Raw genomic sequence first — 17,910 nt, 5'->3', positions numbered from 1 at the left:
TCGAACCCATCGTTCTACCATTCCTAGACCGGCAAGGGAACTAGCTGTTCCAACAGGACAATGCATGTCCGCATGTATCCCGTGCCACCCAACGTGCTCTAGAAGGTGTAAGTCAACTACCCTGGCCAGCAAGATCTCCAGATCTGTCCCCCATTGAGCATGTTTGGGACTGGATGAAGCGTCGTCTCACGAGGTCTGCACGTCCAGCACGAACGCTGGTCCAACTGAGGCGCCAGGTGGAAATGGCATGGCAAGCCGTTCCACAGGACTACATCCAGCATCTCTACGATCGTCTCCATGGGAGAATAGCAGCCTGCATTGCTGCGAAAGGTGGATACACACTGTACTAGTGCCGACATTGTTCATGCTCTGTTGCCTCTGTCTATGTGCCTGTGGTTCTGTCAGTGTGATCATTCAACTAAGTACCTGGGTGTTAAAATTACAAACAACTTCAGTTGCAAGGACCACATAGATAATATTGTCGGGAAGGCGAGCCAAAGGTTGCGTTTCATTGGCAGGACACTTAGAAGATGCAACAAGTCCACTAAAGAGACAGCTTACACTACACTCGTTCGTCCTCTGTTAGAATATTGCTGCGCGGTGTGGGATCCTTACCAGGTGGGATTGACGGAGGACATCGAGAGGGTGCAAAGAAGGGCAGCTCGTTTTGTATTATCGCGTTATAGGGGAGAGAGTGTGGCAGATATGATACACGAGTTGGGATGGAAGTCATTACAGCATAGACGTTTTTCGTCGCGGCGAGACCTTTTTACGAAATTTCAGTCACCAACTTTCTCTTCCGAATGCGAAAATATTTTGTTGAGCCCAACCTACATAGGTAGGAATGATCATCAAAATAAAATAAGAGAAATCAGAGCTCGAACAGAAAGGTTTAGGTGTTCGTTTTTCCCGCTCGCTGTTCGGGAGTGGAATAGTAGAGAGATAGTATGATTGTGGTTCGATGAACCCTCTGCCAAGCACTTAAATGTGAATTGCAGAGTAGTCATGTAGATGTAGATGTAGATCATGTGATGTATCTGACCCCAGGAATGTGTCAATAAAGTTTCCCATTCCTGGGACAATGAATTCACGGTGTTCTTATTTCAATTTCCAGGAGTGTATATAATTTTACCTTAACGTTGATCCAGCAAGAATATATGGCCCTCTGTAGTTCTGTAGAAACACGCGATAGTAGACACTTCTGTTTTTAACATGGAATGTTGGCAGCATCAGTAGCGGTGCACTTACACTTATCATGGAAAATTCGTTTACCAGGTTTACACCTGCGTCGGTAACGTATGCTTCCTTGACGATTACACAGCTATGTTCTTTGTGTGCGCATCACTATGCCTATTTGGCTTAAGTGTCGACTTTACTGAGCACCAGACCTATAGGTCGCGCAGGGTACGGTGGCCGACGAGCAGTGACCAATTTTCGTCCAAAGAGCTGTGCGAGGTCATTCGTTTGTTCATAAAGGGGGGGGGGGGGGGGGGGCAGCAGGTGTTTGCCACCATTCGGCCGGTCGTTGATGGTACAATCGACGCGCACGCCCTGCACTCTTTCTCAAACACTTGAAAAGAAACTAATCGATAAAAAATTTCATTTTTGCCTGACTTGTAACTTTATATGACAGGTTCATTATGATGTGCCCATCATTTCGTTAATGGTAATAGTTATTGTGATATGTATGTGGAAGTAAGACAGTGCGTGAAATCCGAAAAAGTTTGCAATGTAAAATAGGGGGTCGCTATGATTTTGCGTCTGGTTCATATTACATACTATGTAGCTGCATATGAAATTTAGCTAACATATTGAATTTTTCTTTATACTAGGTTTGAGGTTCCTGTCATTAATCTCGAGAAACTTGATCTGACGTAGCGCAGGCATTTGCGGTTGCAACGTCCCAGCGATAAAGCCAGAGTGAAATACTCGAAACATTCCTCATATTTCATAAACGGTTTGAGATATCGAAATGCGATTTTGGCAAATGATAGCGCACAAAGAGGAGAGTATTTTGCCGTATAGGTATTATGCAAAACTTTGTTATCTACCATGTTATTCCACTAACGACAGACTTTTCTGATGAAAGAATGTAATTTTTAAGGGCCGTCGATTGCTAGTGAAACGAGAAATGCTATGGGTTTTGGAGCAACGTAAGTGAAGTCATTATACGTGTATTTTGTACTGAGGACGTGCTTCGTCATAAGATGCTGACCTTACTTTTCCTGAGTCCCTCACTTTATATACTTAATAAACACGTGGAACAATCACACTATCAGTTGTGAAAGCGTCGTCCATATCGCCCAAGATATTAATTTAGTTGATAATCTTGATGCAACAGGAGTTAGTCATTATCCCTTAAGAACTAAAGAACTACCATGTGGCAAACTTTTTGACGCACGCTCTCCCTAATTTTGAATCGACAGAAGTCGCTAGTAGACGGAGAACTTCTGGCCTTTAGTCTTTTGTTTGTTCCATTGACAATCTCGGAAGCATACGAACACCCTTTTAATACACATAATAATTGCCATCACAATTCACACACGGTATTGTTACCGTAGTTGTTACGCTTTTAGCTGAAATCACGAAGATTAGAAACTTAAGCAAAAGCGTGTCCTCCATAATCAAACATAAAGTTTAATTAACCTCATTTTATTCCACGAGAATGTTATTTTTAGAGATAATTCACTTCCCGTTTTCAACTTTTATAGTAGGTTCGTTTCAGGTATTTTTCAGAAGGGGGTGGCGTACTGAAGGTGGGGAAATTTGAAAAAGTATAAAAGAGCACTGTGTAACTTTATTTAGCGTAAATTTGAAATATGCGATTAAACTGAATTTTGTAAAAATATTTAGCGATTAAATGAGATGTATCAACACTGGAAACTCAAATCGAGAGCATTTACACTTTTCAGATGCATAGTACAAAATCCCCCCACCCCCTCCCCGTCTCATGAACCATGGACCTTGCTGTTGGCGGGGAGGCTTGCGTGCCTCAGCGGTACAAATAGACGTAGTGTAGGGTTCCATCACAAAGGGGAGGGGGGGGGGGGCGGTGTATCTGCTGAGAGGCCAGACAAACGTGTGGTTCCTGAAGAGAGGCAGCAGCCTTTTCAATAGTTGCTGGGGCAACAATCTGGATGATTGACTGATCTGGTCTTGTAACACTAACCTAAACGGCCTTGCTGTGCTGGTACTGCGAACGGCTGAAAGCAAGGGGAAACTACAGCCGTAATTTTTCCTTAGGGCATTCAGCTTTACTGTATCGTTAAATGATAATGGCGTCCTCTTGGGTAAAATATTCCGAAGGTAAAATAGTCCCCCATTCGGATCTCCGGGAAGGAACTACTCAGGAGGACGTCGTTATCAGGAGAAAGAAAACTGGCGTTCTACGGATGGGAGCGTGGATTGTCAGATCCCTTAATCGGGCAGGTAGGTTAGAAAATTTAAAAAGGGAAATGGATAGGTTAAAGTTAGATATAGTGGGAATTAGTGAAGTTCGGTGGCAAGAGGAATAGGACTTCTGGTAAGGTGAATACAGGGTTGTAAACACAAAATCAAATAGGGGTAATTCAGGAGTAGGTTTAATAATGAATGAAAAAAATAGGAGTACGAGTAAGCTACTATAAACAGAATAGTGAACCATTATTGTAGCCAAGATAGACACGAAGTCCACGCCTACCACTGTAGTACAAGTTTATACGCCAACTAGATCCTCAGATGACAAACAGCTTGATGAAATGTATGATGAGACAAAAGAAATTATTCAGATAGTGATGGGAGACGAAAACGTAATAGCCATGGGGGACTGGAATTCGATAGCAAGAAAAGGAAGAGCAGGAAAAGAATAGGTGAATAAGGAGTGGGAATAAGGAATGAAAGAGGAACCCGCTTGGTAGAATTTTGCACAGAGCATCACTTAATCATAGCTAACACTTGGTTTATGTGTAATGGAAGACGGTTGTATACGTGGAAGAGTCCCGGAGACACTGGAAGGTTTCAGATAGATTATATAATGGTAAGACAGTGATTTAGAAACCAGGTAAGACATCCTATTGGTTATGAACAGTATACTAAAACTGAAGAAACTGCAAAAAAGGTGTAAAATTAAGGATATGGGACCTGGATAAACTGAAATAACCAGAGGTTGTAGATAGTTTCAGAGAGAGCATTAGGGAACGATTGATAAGAACGGGGCAAAGAAATACAATAGAAGAAGAATGGGTAGCTTTGAGAGATGAAATAGTGAAGGTAGGAGAGTATCAAGTAGGCCAAAAGAGGAGGGATAGTAGAAATACTTGGATAACAGAAAAAGGATTGAATTTAATTGATGAAAGGAGACATTATAAAAGTGAAGTAAATGAAGAAGGCAAAAAGGAATACAAACGTCTCAAAAATAAGGTGGACAAGAAGTGCAAAATGGCTAAGCAGGGATGGCTAGAAGACTAATGTTACGACGTAGAGTCATATCTCACTAGGGGTAAGATAGATACTGCCTACAGGAAAATTAAAGAGACCTGTGGAGGAAAGAGAAACACTTGTATGAATATCAAGAGATTAGATGGAAACCCAGTTCTAAGCAAAGAAGGGAAAGCAGATAGGTGGAAGGAGTACATAGCGGGTCTATGCAAGGGCGATGTACTTGAGGACAATATTATGGAAATGGAAGCGGACGTAGGTGAAGATCAAATGGGAGATATGATACTGCGTGAAGAGTTTGACAGAGCACTGAAAGACCTAAGTCGAAACAAGGCCCCTGGAATAGACAGCATTCCATTAGAACTACTGATAGACTAGGGAGAGCCATTTCTGGTGAGTAAGATACATCGCCCTTGTATAGACCCTCTATATACTACTCCTTTATCCTTCAAGAAGAATATAATAATTCCAATCCCAAAAAAGCAGGTGTTGACAGGTGTGAAAATTACCGAGCTACTAGTTTAACAAGTCACGGCTACAAAACACTGACACCAATTCTTTATAGACGAATGGAAAAACTGGTAGAAGCCGACCTTGGAGAAGAACAGTTAGGATTTTGTAGAAATGATTGAACACGTGAGGCAATACTGACCCTTAGACTTATCTTAGAAGATAGATTAAGGAAAGGCAAACCTATGTTTCTAGCATTTATAGACTTAGAGAAAGCTTTTGACTCTTTCAAATTCTCAAGGTGGTGCGGATTAAATGCAGGGAGCGAAAGGCTGTTTACAGTTTGTACAGTAACCAGATAGCAGTTATAAGAGTCTAGGGGTATGAAAGGGAAGCAGTGGTTGGGAAGGGAGTGTGACAGGGCTGTAGCCTCTCCCCGATGTTATTCAATCTGTATATTGAGCAAGCAGTAAAGGAAACAAAAGAAAATTTGGAGTAGTAATTAAGATCCATGGAGAAGAAATAAGAACTTTAAGGTTTGTCGATGACGTTATAATTCTGTCAGAGACTGCTAAGGACTTGGAACAGCAGTTGAACGGAATGGACCGTGTCTTGAAAGGAAGATATGAGATGAACATCAATAAAAGCAAAACAAGTATAATGGAATGCAGTCGAATTAAATCGGGTAATGCTGAGGGATTTAGATTAGAAAATGAGACACTTAAAGTAGTAGATGTGTTTTGCTATTTGGGGAACAAAATAACTGATGACCGTTGAAGTAGAGAGGATGTAAAACGTAGACTGGCAATGGCAAGAAAAGCATTTCTGTGGAAGAGAAATTTGTTAACATCGAGTATAGATTTAAGTGTCAGGAAGTCATTTCTACAAGTGTTTTTATTGAGTGTAGCCTTGTATAGAAGTGAAACATTGACGATAAATAGTTTAGACAAGAAGAGACTAGAAGCTTTCTAAATGGGAGCTATATAAGAATGCTGAAGATTAGATAGGTAGATGACGTACCTAATTAGCAGAGATGAATACACTAAGCAGATTCAGGAGGATGTAGGTTGCAGTAAATACTGGGAGATGAAGCAGCTTGCACAGGATAGAGTAGCAAGGAGAGCTGCATCAAACCAGTCTCTGGACTGAAGACTACAACAATAACAGCAACAGCAAAGAAAAAGAATACGTAATTACATAAAAAGCGGGACTCTACTAATAAGTAACGTGGCAACTCGAGAAGAAAAACATCATTTTAGGGTATGAGGACAGTAAAGTAGAAGTGCCCTCACGCAAAACAAAAATTAATTCCGAGAAATTTGGAAACTGAATCTGGAAAAAACTGGAAATCTCATAGAAATCTTTTGTTTAAGTCGCCATCCTGCGTAACGAGTACAGAACACATGCGTTGAACCCTTGTCATTTTGTAATGGAGTATTTAAAGAATGCCGACTGGGTCACACAAAGGTAAATAGCTAATCGGGAAATAGCAATACGCTGTCTCCTTCATTCATTGACAGAACGCTCGCCTCAGAAGGCTATCATAGAACACAATACGTAGGCGTCCATTATACGGTTCTCGAAGTCATTACGTCACTTCACTGGTTTGTAATTAGCCTCTCCCTTGTTACTCATGCCTCATTGCGCCATTGTCTAAGATACCGTATGCTTTACATAAAACAACGGGCCACGAACCTCCTGCACTTACAGCAGCATGAATTTGACAGTATAAATGGGTTACTGGCCCGTTATACTGTGCGATGAATCAGCTGCCATTTAGAGAGAATAACCTGAATTTATGCGCTGACGTCAGTTTGTGGCCCAGTAGAAGCGGATTCACAGAAGCAGACACCCTACGACTTACCGATTTTATGTGATGGTAATACATTCTCAGATGTGACAAATGCCAATTTAGTTCGGTGAGCTTATAAAGCATTTTCAGGAGATCGTGTTCTAAATTTTCCAAGCCTTTTAAACACTATTCGGCAGCACGAGCTCACAGCGGAGTTAGCACACCCGCATGAAGTTTCATACGTGTCATGGTAGTACATTCTCAGATGTAACAAATGCCACTGTAGCACAGTGAGCTTACAAATAATTTTCAAGAAATCGTGTTTTAAAATTTTTTGAGTCTGTTAAATACTACACCGTAGCACGAGCTGTCTAGTAGTGGGATTAGCACACCTGCATGAAGTTTGATTCGTGTCATTTTTCTCTCTAATGGTTCAAATGGCTCTGAGCACCGTGGGACTTAACATCTATGTGTCATCAGTCCTCTAGAACATAGAACTAAGCTAAGCTAAGCTAAGAACATCACACAACACCCAGTCATCACGAGGCAGAGAACTCTCTCTAATCTTCCTCTATTTACTCGTACTATTACAACGAATCATTTTTCTTCGAAAAGAGCAATAATATTAGTTTTCAATTGCAGAATTGCTTTGGTATAAAGAACCAGCAACTCAGTAATATACACGTAACTGGATTGCACCTGAAGATGGCATCATGCTGCCGAAACACGATGTGCTCATTAAATATTAATAACAAAGTGATTGATGTAGTGTAAATTATTTCATAAATTTCATGAACTCAGTTTATTTATTATTTGTTTAATTTTCCTTCACTGATGCATATCACCATTGACGATGACTTGCTTCTACCACTTGCGTTCATTTTCACTCCATTAACAAAAATACAAAACAAAATATGGTAAAATACATATTGTTTTCAGTATACTGTATGCACAGCTCACAGTAGTACGATGTATCGTTCATAACATATCTGCGACCGTGATATTTAGTTCTAATATAATTCTAATGGAACATTCGAAAGATCTGTTTATACATCAGGCCATTATAAAAAATGTGGTTAGGAGAAATTGCGACGCACCCTCAGTTGTTTACTGTATGACTATGTACGCAGTTTCCCTTCACATCCAATAATACCTCACAATTTCTTATTTAAGTTGATAATAAATTCGAAATTGTGAGGTACTATTGGGTGTGAACGGAAACAGCTTGCATGAACATATAATAAACAAATGAGAATGCCTTCAAGTTCTCCTACCTTCATTTGTTTTGTTGGACTGATGTACGAACAAATCTTTTGAAGGTTCCGTTATAATTATGTTACAGTTAAGTATCAGGAACAATAGCGTGATCTATGCATTCAGTATACTGAAAACATTATGAATTTTTGTATTTATTATATTTTTGTTGATATGGTACCTTCTGATGTAGGCAACAGTGTGTAAATGAACGAAAATATTCGAAACTAGTCACCATTAATGATGATATGCTGCTGTGACGGAAACTAAGTAAACAGTAAATAATAGTAGCGATAGTCGTTGTGGGACATTCATGGCGATGTATAATCAAGGTATGGCAATGACTCCCGTTGAAATTATGATTACTTATTGATACATTCACGCGCATATCGCATTGAAGTCATATCGCGATGTACCGGCTTTAAATAATATACCCTTGTTTGGGATAGAAGCATGGATGTATCGTCGAATAAATGTTCGTACAATCGTGATTCTTTATTACAGTGTGGGCAAAATAAAACTGTCTAGGAAAATATTTACAATAAAACTGACCCGAGCCGCAGCCTTCATAATGAACATCGCAAGAGGTGCTGGAAATGACCGCTGTTGACGTCGGTGCAGCACTGTACTCGATTTGTGAAACTGTGAAATGTGCGTAGCAGATATACCTGAGGGATAACGGCAGTTGCCCTTTAAATGTACTGCTGTAGCTCTTCCAGTTGGTGAGAATTATCTGAGCACGTCTGACCTTTAAATTTTTGGCACAGGTAAAAATCGCAGGGAGCGAGAGCAGGCGATCGCGATGGTCAGGAGAGTGCACTGTTTCTGATGATTGTTCTCTCATCACCGAACACCTCATGCACTCATGACAAGGTTGTGTACAAAGTGCAGTTCATGTGTTACTCATGAAGAATATGTATATAAGGCAAACCAAGGCTGCCTGAATGAATTCAAATAAGGCAATTGTAGCATTCCCGAAAGCGAAATGATTCTTCGTTAAGAATGCGTACCGCTGTAGCAGCATAAAACGAGAAACGTTTTGTTCAGTCCTAAAGTATCGACTGCACATATGCCAGCGCAGCGCCGCAAAACGGCATCAAGAAGGTGCTGACCAGAGCGCCAATGGAAACAGCGGGCAGCACCAAACCTTCAGGAAGACAGAGTTCAGCGCTTCCTGTCAATAGTGTGTAAAAGTAATTGCATGTAGGAGGCACAGAAAACACAGGAAGCCACCTCATAACAAGAAGATAAGTTATATAAGAACGTAAGCTTCCGCGGCCGGTGTCATAGTGATTAAAATTCATCTGGGTACTATGCCGCGTCAATGCTAAAAACTAACAACAATAATAATCCAAAACCGAAGTTTCGGCCGAATTGCAACGGCCTTCCTCAGGGCACGACTGGTTTTGCCTGTAGACGACACATTTGTCATCTGGCCGCACGGTGAAGCGGAGTTGGGAAACATCCTGCAGCACTTAAATAGCCTGCACAAAAATATAAAGTTCACACACGAGACTGCAAACAATTGTATCTTGCCATTTCTGGATGTGGAAGTATACAGGGCTGTCGAAGGTAAACTGGGGCACAAAGTGTACCGGAAACCAAAGCACACTAATCGGTACCTGCACGCGGAGAGCCACCACCACCCAGCTCAAAAGTATTCTGTTCTGCATATGTAAACTGCCCGATCATACCGGATAAGCGATGACAATAACATCAAAGAAGAATTAAAGGAGCTACAAAACACGTTTCGTGCCAACTTCTATGATGACAACATCATACGAAGGGTAACTAAAACCAAAGGGAGCAGAAGACGAGAGGAAGTCAAAGAAGAGAAGCTTCCACTGGTACACTTACCATATGTAAAAGGCGTCAGTGAACGGCTAGGCAGCGTCCTCCTCCAACGAGGTTTAAAACCGATTTTTCGAAGCAGTCACAGGATCCACGAAATGATAGGTTCCACCAAGTAGTCAACGATCTTAACACTGCAGGTGTTTACGAACTACGGTGTGCGGGCGGAGCTACCTACATAGGAGAAACAGGGAGAGCTGTCAGCTTACGAGTAGCAGAACACGAACGCTATGCACGATTACAACAACATAATAAATCGGCGATAGCGGAACACTACCGCAGAGCGGGATTAGCCGAACGGCCTTGGGCGCTGCAGTCATGGAATGTGCGGCCGGTCTCGGCGGAGTCCTCCCTCGGGCATGGGTGTGTGTGTTTGTCCTTAGGATAGTTCAGGTTAAGTAGTGTGTAAGCTTAGGGACTGATGATCTTAGCAGTTAAGTCCCATAAGATTTCACACACATTTGAACATTTGATTTGGAACACCACCGTGACTGTGGACAACCTGTCAGATTCCAGAAAGCCCGAGTACTGGCGAAAGAATCGTGGATGCGAGAACGTAAAATACGGGAGGCGATCGAAATCATTAAGCAGCCTGAAAACATCAACAGTACAAACTCCCGGCATCCTGGCTTCCGGCCATCCCAGTCCAACGGGCTGCGAGTTGTCGCGGGGCAGTAGCTACACGGGACACGAACGTATCTGCACAAACAGCTGTAGAGCAACTGTCAGTAAACTTCCGCGCACACCAGGAGGAAAACTTGCCGAACAGAAGCCGAACTCTGATTGGCGGACAGATACCAATCGTTGACGACATGGACATCCACGAATAGCCTCTTTCCTTCCATCTTCCCTTACGTCATGACTAGCCAAGCATATTAGAAGGCCAATTAAAAGTTTTACAACAGTGACGTCAGACATCGATAGTCTGTAATAAATAGAAGCACCTATCCCCATGCAAAACCAGTCGTGTCTTGAAGATGGCCGTTGCAATTCGGCCGAAAAGTCGGCTTTAGTTTATTATTGTTGTTAATTTCTAGCAATGACGCGACATAATACCCAGAAGAATTTTAATCAAGATAAGTTATGTTTCTTTCCTTTTTAGAAATACAGTGTTCTGTAAATCTGCAAGTGTTATGTACAGATAGTTTTGGATTTCTGCCACAAGGCATCGCAACTTCTCTCCTTCCTTGTTTCCGTCGGTGCTGACTCCCACAGTAGCCGACACAACACGTTTGAAAAGCGGAAATAACTTTCAGCCGAAGCCAAGAAATTGCATTCCTTAACAAGTTCATAAATCCATACCGCCAGCTCGCAGTCGGTAGCTGAAATATGATTTGTGGCTCGGGCTGTATCTTGGTCGCACACTCAGAAGAGAACGAACGATGGCATGGAACCTGTGCGGTTATTTACCGTGGACCAGCTTCAAAAAGAAATTAGGTGAATCATATTTGTGCCACAGGTACCCTTTGATACACACCGAAAGATGGGTCGTGGAGTGTAGGGTTCGATAAAGGATTTTTAGTCGCCACTGGCTAGCTACAGACTAATTAGTTCGGTTGGTAGCTCCGATCTGTGGCGGTATTCACTGAGATGCTTGCCTACCAGTGCAGATGTCTGTACCTTTATATAGGTGTGGTGTCTTATTTCGGACGTGTCCGAAAGGACAGACACATTTATGGTCCTGCACCCATGCACATATAAGATGAAATGAAATAATTTTTGCCTCGGCTGCAATTAAGCCCTTAAATGATTTCAATGGCGACAAATGAAAACTTGTGCTGAACCGGGATTCAAGCACGGATTTCCCACGTCTCGCAACCGGTTGCTAGAAACTGGATAACTAGGTTCCAGTGCCGCACAGATTTTATTCTCGTTATGAAAATTATTTCAATGCCTACTTGCATCCGAGTCAGGACTTATTTCATCTCATCATGGATATATGCACTATCGAGTAAATTTACATGTAACACACGTTCCAGAGATTGGCACAGCCCTAGAAGTTATTGGCCAATCTTCTGCGATTCTTGAGAGTGTAACGCAGTCTTTGTCAAGTCGCTTTACAACGCATCTTATCACAGCCGTCGACATTTTGAACAGCTACTCTGTAGAAATGTAGTGTAGTGAACAGTAGCTGTTTCGAACGTTTTTATTATCTGTTCCTGCACATGTGATAGCATTCTGCATTTGTCGTTATTGCAGGCTGGAAGCGAAGAGTAAACGGAACATTTGTGTTGTGAGTACGATGAATCAGTTGTAACGTATTCTTTAAAAACGTGGCACGTCGTCATATTATCTGTTCTAGTTGCGGCTACCTCATTTCAGTACGGATAACAGTGATCAAATTCGGTATGTTTCACGGCGTAGACTACACTCGCCGTTCGTGTGTAGTTTATGTGCTCAGGATTATGCATGAAAACGACACGCAATAAACCAACGGATAGCGATGGCGGGATTGCAGCCAGCGACTTTTTTCGTTGCCGCTGACGAAACTGAAAGAGCACATGTACGTAGAAAGTAATATTATCATTAAAAGTACAGAAGATAAAACAGCGATTTACAAAATTTTATGAATAGAATGCGCAGAGTTTCAGTATGTATTGGAAGAGTTGTTATTGCTTTGAACAAAGTTTTCATCAAAAAAGTCTTTTTTGCCGTGCAATAGTTTCATCTTGCCGCTGTTGAGGCGGCTGCTGCCGTAAATATTACAGTCCTCCACCAGAAGAAGCGACCCAAGTTCTGCTCAAGTTCGGCTGAATTCAAATAAGTCGGCGAAACGTGGTAGCGCTTTTGTGTTGGATACTAGTACGAAGGTAGGCAGTTCGTTCAGGATAAGAGGACAGAAAAATTCCATGTTCCGCTGAAGTTGTACGAACACTATACAGTAAAATTATAATAACAGAGTACTTAACCCACCGAAGAAAATGCTGATTTATTCTACGATTTTCATCGCTCTTACTCGAGAGAGTATTTTCTATCTTAGTTTGATTAACATGTTTAGATAACATGGTGCCCTGTTTAAGGTCGTACTTTCTTTTTTAAGTCAGTATATTTACATGCCCTTAGTTTGGTATATTACACTATTATGCTACATTTCTAGTTCTAAAATTCTTGAAAACATTATTCCTTCTTTTTTTTACATTAATAGTTGCAGCCACAATGGACCAATAGGTAATATAGTTAAGTAAAAATATTGATTGCCACCCGTTTGGGTACAAAGCTGTAAAGGTGAGAACAATTTATTGTCTCTGAAAGTTTCATTTTTTCTCGGCATTACCAGTCCACTTCGATCAGGTATTGGGATATGTTACATGTTAGACTGAAATGTCTTTAGCGTCTGGCAATTATACAGCGATATTGAACGCCAGTAAAACTGCTAAGTGCTAACGCAAAATTTGCGCAAGACCTGCACAAAGAGCAACGAAAGAAAGTGGAGAACATTCTCTCTCTCTCTCTGTCTCTCTCTTTCTCTCGCCCTCTCGTCCTCTCTCTCTCTCTCTCTCTGTCTTTTTCTCTCTCCGTCTCTCTCTCTCTTTATCTCTCTCTGTCTCTTTCTCCTTCTCTCTCTCTCTCTCTCTCTCTCTCTCTCTCTCTCTCTCTCTCTCTCTCTCTCTCTCTCTCTCTCTCTCTCTTTATAGTGGACTGGTACGTTCGTTTAAAAATTTCAAGAGAATTTCAGCATTCCTTTTTCTAGTTCAAGTACTTTAAATGGTGTAATATAGTGAATTGAGTTGGTTATTGTCTTGTAAAGTCATCAGAAGATCAAACTAAATTACAAAATGATTTTGACAAGACGTGTGCTGTGCAAAAAAAGGAAGTTAACACTACACAATAAAAAGTGGGGGATTCTACATGCAAATACTAAAAAAATCAGTTAAACTTCGGTTTCACGATAAATCGCATAAATTTAAATGCTATCAGTTCAACTAAATACCTAGGACTTACAGCCACGAACAAGTTAAACTAAAGACATCATACAGAATACTTGTGGGAAAGGCATAGAAAGACTACATTTTATTGGGTGAACATTTAGAAAAATGCAAGTTACTGCTTGCACTGTGCGCGACCTGTGGTTGTTTTATGTGATATCAAGTCACAGAAACTTTAAAATACTGATGGCCTTATAGAGACATAAATCACCGTTCTCAGAACGAGTCCGGTGTCCTACATTGCGTCACCTTTTTTTATTTTATTTAGTTTTCCTTACAGTCCGCCCTTACTGTCATACAAATTCTTTCAGTGGTCGTGGCTCTTTGGCCTACACTTCTGCTGTTCTTCAAAGGCTTTTTCCACGAAAATGAACACAAAGAGGAAGGTGAGTTGAGGTAGAACAGGTTATTCGTCGTTGATAGTATATTGATGTGAAACAAATTGGAAAACCGAAACTCTCTTGATAAACTGAAACTCAAAACGGCTTGAAACCCAAAATATTAGAACGTTGTACTAGTTCTACTAGTTATTGAAAAGTTTAGATACGAAAATTGATCGTAAAACTAAAATCTGTTGCAGTATCGAAATTCTATTAAAGTGTAACCAGTCGTGGCCCCATGCCGTCTCTAAAAATAAATCTTCCTGAAACCTCCGATCTTGATAAACTAAATCTTACTGAACGGTAACATTTCGTCGTGAAAATTTAACTCTGTCTTTACACTAAAAGAAAGGCATCTTCCATAAGATTCTGAAATAAAAAATTCTTATTGGCCCAAGAATCTGCCTAAAGGCGTAAAAACCAACTAAAACAACGCTTGGCCTTCTGTTCGCGTATTGGTCTACAGAAATTTGGCAGAATGAGCAATGTAAATCATGGTATGTAAAAATCGAAAGAGTATGTGTACACAACCATCGTTAAAGTGCGGAAGCGCTGTAATCTTCAAATTTATGTGAAAAGGCCGCGTACAGAATCGCAATTTGGGGTGGTTTTGGTGCCCAGTTCAGGTATGAGCTTCCAACCCGGGGGAAATTTTTTTTGATTTAGCCTGTACCAGTGAGCATTTATATGGCCATTCAAACATCTGTCTTACTATAGCTATCTTACAGAACATTCAGCGAGGTCTGAACGATGAACTGGATCTAGCGCCCAGGCAAGTTGTTTAAATCGCTTAATTTCTTTTGCAAAAGATTGTAAATGGGCTGAAGTTCTCACTCAGCTAATGGCACCATTTGTAGGTGCACCGTTCGTATTTCACGTGAAAAAACTGTCACCCTCGTTCGGATTTCACATGTAAAAACAGGCGGCCTTAAATAACTTCGAATTCGAGACAATTGTTCAAATTTCGTCCGCAGTTGTACCGGACCTTGGTCTAAGATATATATTATCGGTTTGAATAAATTTCGCTTGCTTTGGATTTTACATGCAATACGAACGTTTTTCTGGGAGGTTTCTGAAGCTTGCTACTTCTATTATTTGAACTTGAACGAATCGGTACGATGGTAGACAAATGGATGAAGTCACGCATCATTTCTGTAATATTTGCTTGTTGATCGATCCAACCAATAACAAATCTAGCACCACGCCTCTGAATTGCTTCAATGCCTTCCTTTAATTCGACACGGTGTGCATCACAAACGCTTCAGAAATACTGAAGAATGGGTCACAAAAGTGTTCAGTAAGCCTTTTCCTCTGTAGACGAGATACTCTTTCCTGAAATTTCCCCAATAAACTCAAGTCTACCATTCGCCTTCCCTACAACCGATTTTGTGCGAGTATTACGCTTCACGTCGGTTTTCAGCGTTACGCCTACATATTTAATCGACGTGCCTGTAAAAGAGAACACAGCTAATTATTCAGACATAACACGGTTGGTTTTCGCTACTGATCTGTTCTAACTTACATTATTGACATTTATTGCAAGCTGCCTTTCGTCGTACCAAATAGTAATTCTGTCAGAGTCAGCCGATATATCCCTGCTGTCGCTCAACGACATTTGCCAGTACGCTACAGCGATATCAGCAGATTACTGCTGACTCCATTCGATGTCTTTCTGTGAGGCCTACTTAATAGGGACCCAACTCGTTGGGCAGTACCCCGTAGGCGGTCGGCCCGGCACCTGCAGCGCGCTTTCCTGTAGCCTGGAGACACGCCAGTGCGGTCGTGCTGAACAGCTAGCAGAGACCCGGCCGCCCCACTGACCTGCCAGCGCGGCGCGCTTCTCCCGGCGCCGCTCCTTGTCCCTGTCGCGCTCGTGGCGGCCCGCCGGCGTCGCCCCCGGCGTCGAGCCGCCCCCCGGCTGCCTGGGCAGGCTGCCCGTCGACCCCGCGCCGCCTCCGCCCCCGGCGCCGCGACGCGCCCGCTCGCCGGCGCACATGGCCGGCTGCCGCTGCCTGGGCGCTCACCGGCGCAGCCTCCCGCCGCTACGCGACTGACGCCGCCGCCGCCGACGCCGCCGACGCTTCGCGGCGCGGCCAAGCGTGCGCGGTCGATCGCCGGCTACAGCGCGGCTCCCGTGCCACGGCGCATCACGGCCCCCGCGAACAGCGGCTCGCGGAAAAGTCAGAAAAATCTCGGGCTATACGCAGCGTTACTGAAGGTCTGTTTCCCACGCACGGAACAAATACACTCCTGGAAATTGAAATAAGAACACCGTGAATTCATTGTCCCAGGAAGGGGAAACTTTATTGACACTTTCCTGGGGTCAGATACATCACATGATCACACTGACAGAACCACAGGCACATAGACACAGGCAACAGAGCATGCACAATGTCGGCACTAGTACAGTGTATATCCACCTTTCGCAGCAATGCAGGCTGCTATTCTCCCATGGAGACGATCGTAGAGATGCTGGATGTAGTCCTGTGGAACGGCTTGCCATGCCATTTCCACCTGGCGCCTCAGTTGGACCAGCGTTCGTGCTGGACGTGCAGACCGCGTGAGACGACGCTTCATCCAGTCCCAAACATGCTCAATGGGGGACAGATCCGGAGATCTTGCTGGCCAGGGTAGTTGACTTACAGCTTCTAGAGCACGTTGGGTGGCACGGGATACATGCGGACGTGCATTGTCCTGTTGGAACAGCAAGTTCCCTTGCCGGTCTAGGAATGGTAGAACGATGGGTTCGATGACGGTTTGGATGTACAGTGCACTATTCAGGGTCCCCTCGACGATCACCAGAGGTGTACGGCCAGTGTAGGAGATCGCTCCCCGCACCATTATGCCCTGTGTGCCTCGGTCGTATGCAGTCCTGATTGTGGCGCTCACCTGCACGGCGCCAAACACGCATACGACCATCATTGGCACCAAGGCGGAAGCGACTCTCATCGCTGAAGACGACACGTCTCCATTCGTCCCTCCATTCACGCCTGTCGCGACACCACTGGAGGCGGGCTGCACGATGTTGGGGCGTGAGCGGAAGACGGCCTAACGATGTGCGGGACCGTAGCCTGGCTTCATGGAGACGGTTGCGAATGGTCTTCGCCGATACCCCAGGAGCAACAGTGTCCCTAATTTGCTGGGAAGTGGCGGTGCGGTCCCCTACGGCACTGCGTAGGATCCTACGGTCTTGGCGTGCATCCGTGCGTCGCTGCGGTCCGGTCACAGGTCGACGGGCACGTGCACCTTCCGCCGACCACTGGCGACAACATCGATGTACTGTGGATACTTCACGCCCCACGTGTTGAGCAATTCGGAGGTACGTCCACCCGGCCTCCCGCATGCCCACTATACGCCCTCGCTCAAAGTCCGTCAACTGCACATACGGTTCACGTCCACGCTGTCGCGGCATGCTACCAGTGTTAAAGACTGCGATGGAGCTCCGTATGCCACGGCAAACTGGCTGACACTGACGGCGGCTGTGCACAAATGCTGCGCAGCTAGCGCCATTCGACGGCCAACACCGCGGTTCCTGGTATGTCCGCTGTGCCGTGCGTGTGGTCATTGCTTGTACAGCCCTCTCGCAGTGTCCGTAGCAAGTATGGTGGGTCTGACACACCGGTGTCAATGTGTTCTTTTTTCCATTTCCAGGAGTGTAGGTTAGCTATGTGTATAGGACACTCAACGGCGAGATTACTACCGCTCTTACCAAGCTAATTTGAGGTTCAAATGAAAGTCTGTATAAATTTCAAAACTTAGTAAACCACGGAATTATGTAGATAGATTTGTATATTGAGCAAGCAGTAAAATAAACGAAAGAAAAATTCGGAGTAGGTATTAA

The 17,910-nt window shown here is 43.3% G+C and overlaps 1 protein-coding gene across 1 annotated transcript in view; it reads right to left on the bottom strand.

Moving 5' to 3' along the window:
- Positions 1 to 16,065, bottom strand: part of LOC126285144 (ras-like protein family member 10B) — a 234,204-nt gene extending 218,139 nt beyond the window's left edge. Inside the window, exon 1 of the mRNA XM_049984460.1 lies at positions 15,891 to 16,065. Within this exon, the coding sequence (XP_049840417.1) occupies positions 15,891 to 16,065 (175 nt within the window). The remainder of the gene's footprint in view (positions 1 to 15,890) is intronic.
- Between the last annotated feature and the right edge of the window lie 1,845 nt (positions 16,066 to 17,910).

The sequence above is a fragment of the Schistocerca gregaria genome, chromosome 8 (genome assembly GCF_023897955.1).
Source record: "Schistocerca gregaria isolate iqSchGreg1 chromosome 8, iqSchGreg1.2, whole genome shotgun sequence".
Classification (NCBI taxonomy): domain Eukaryota; kingdom Metazoa; phylum Arthropoda; class Insecta; order Orthoptera; family Acrididae; genus Schistocerca; species Schistocerca gregaria.
This window is presented reverse-complemented; position numbering and strand designations above follow the sequence as displayed.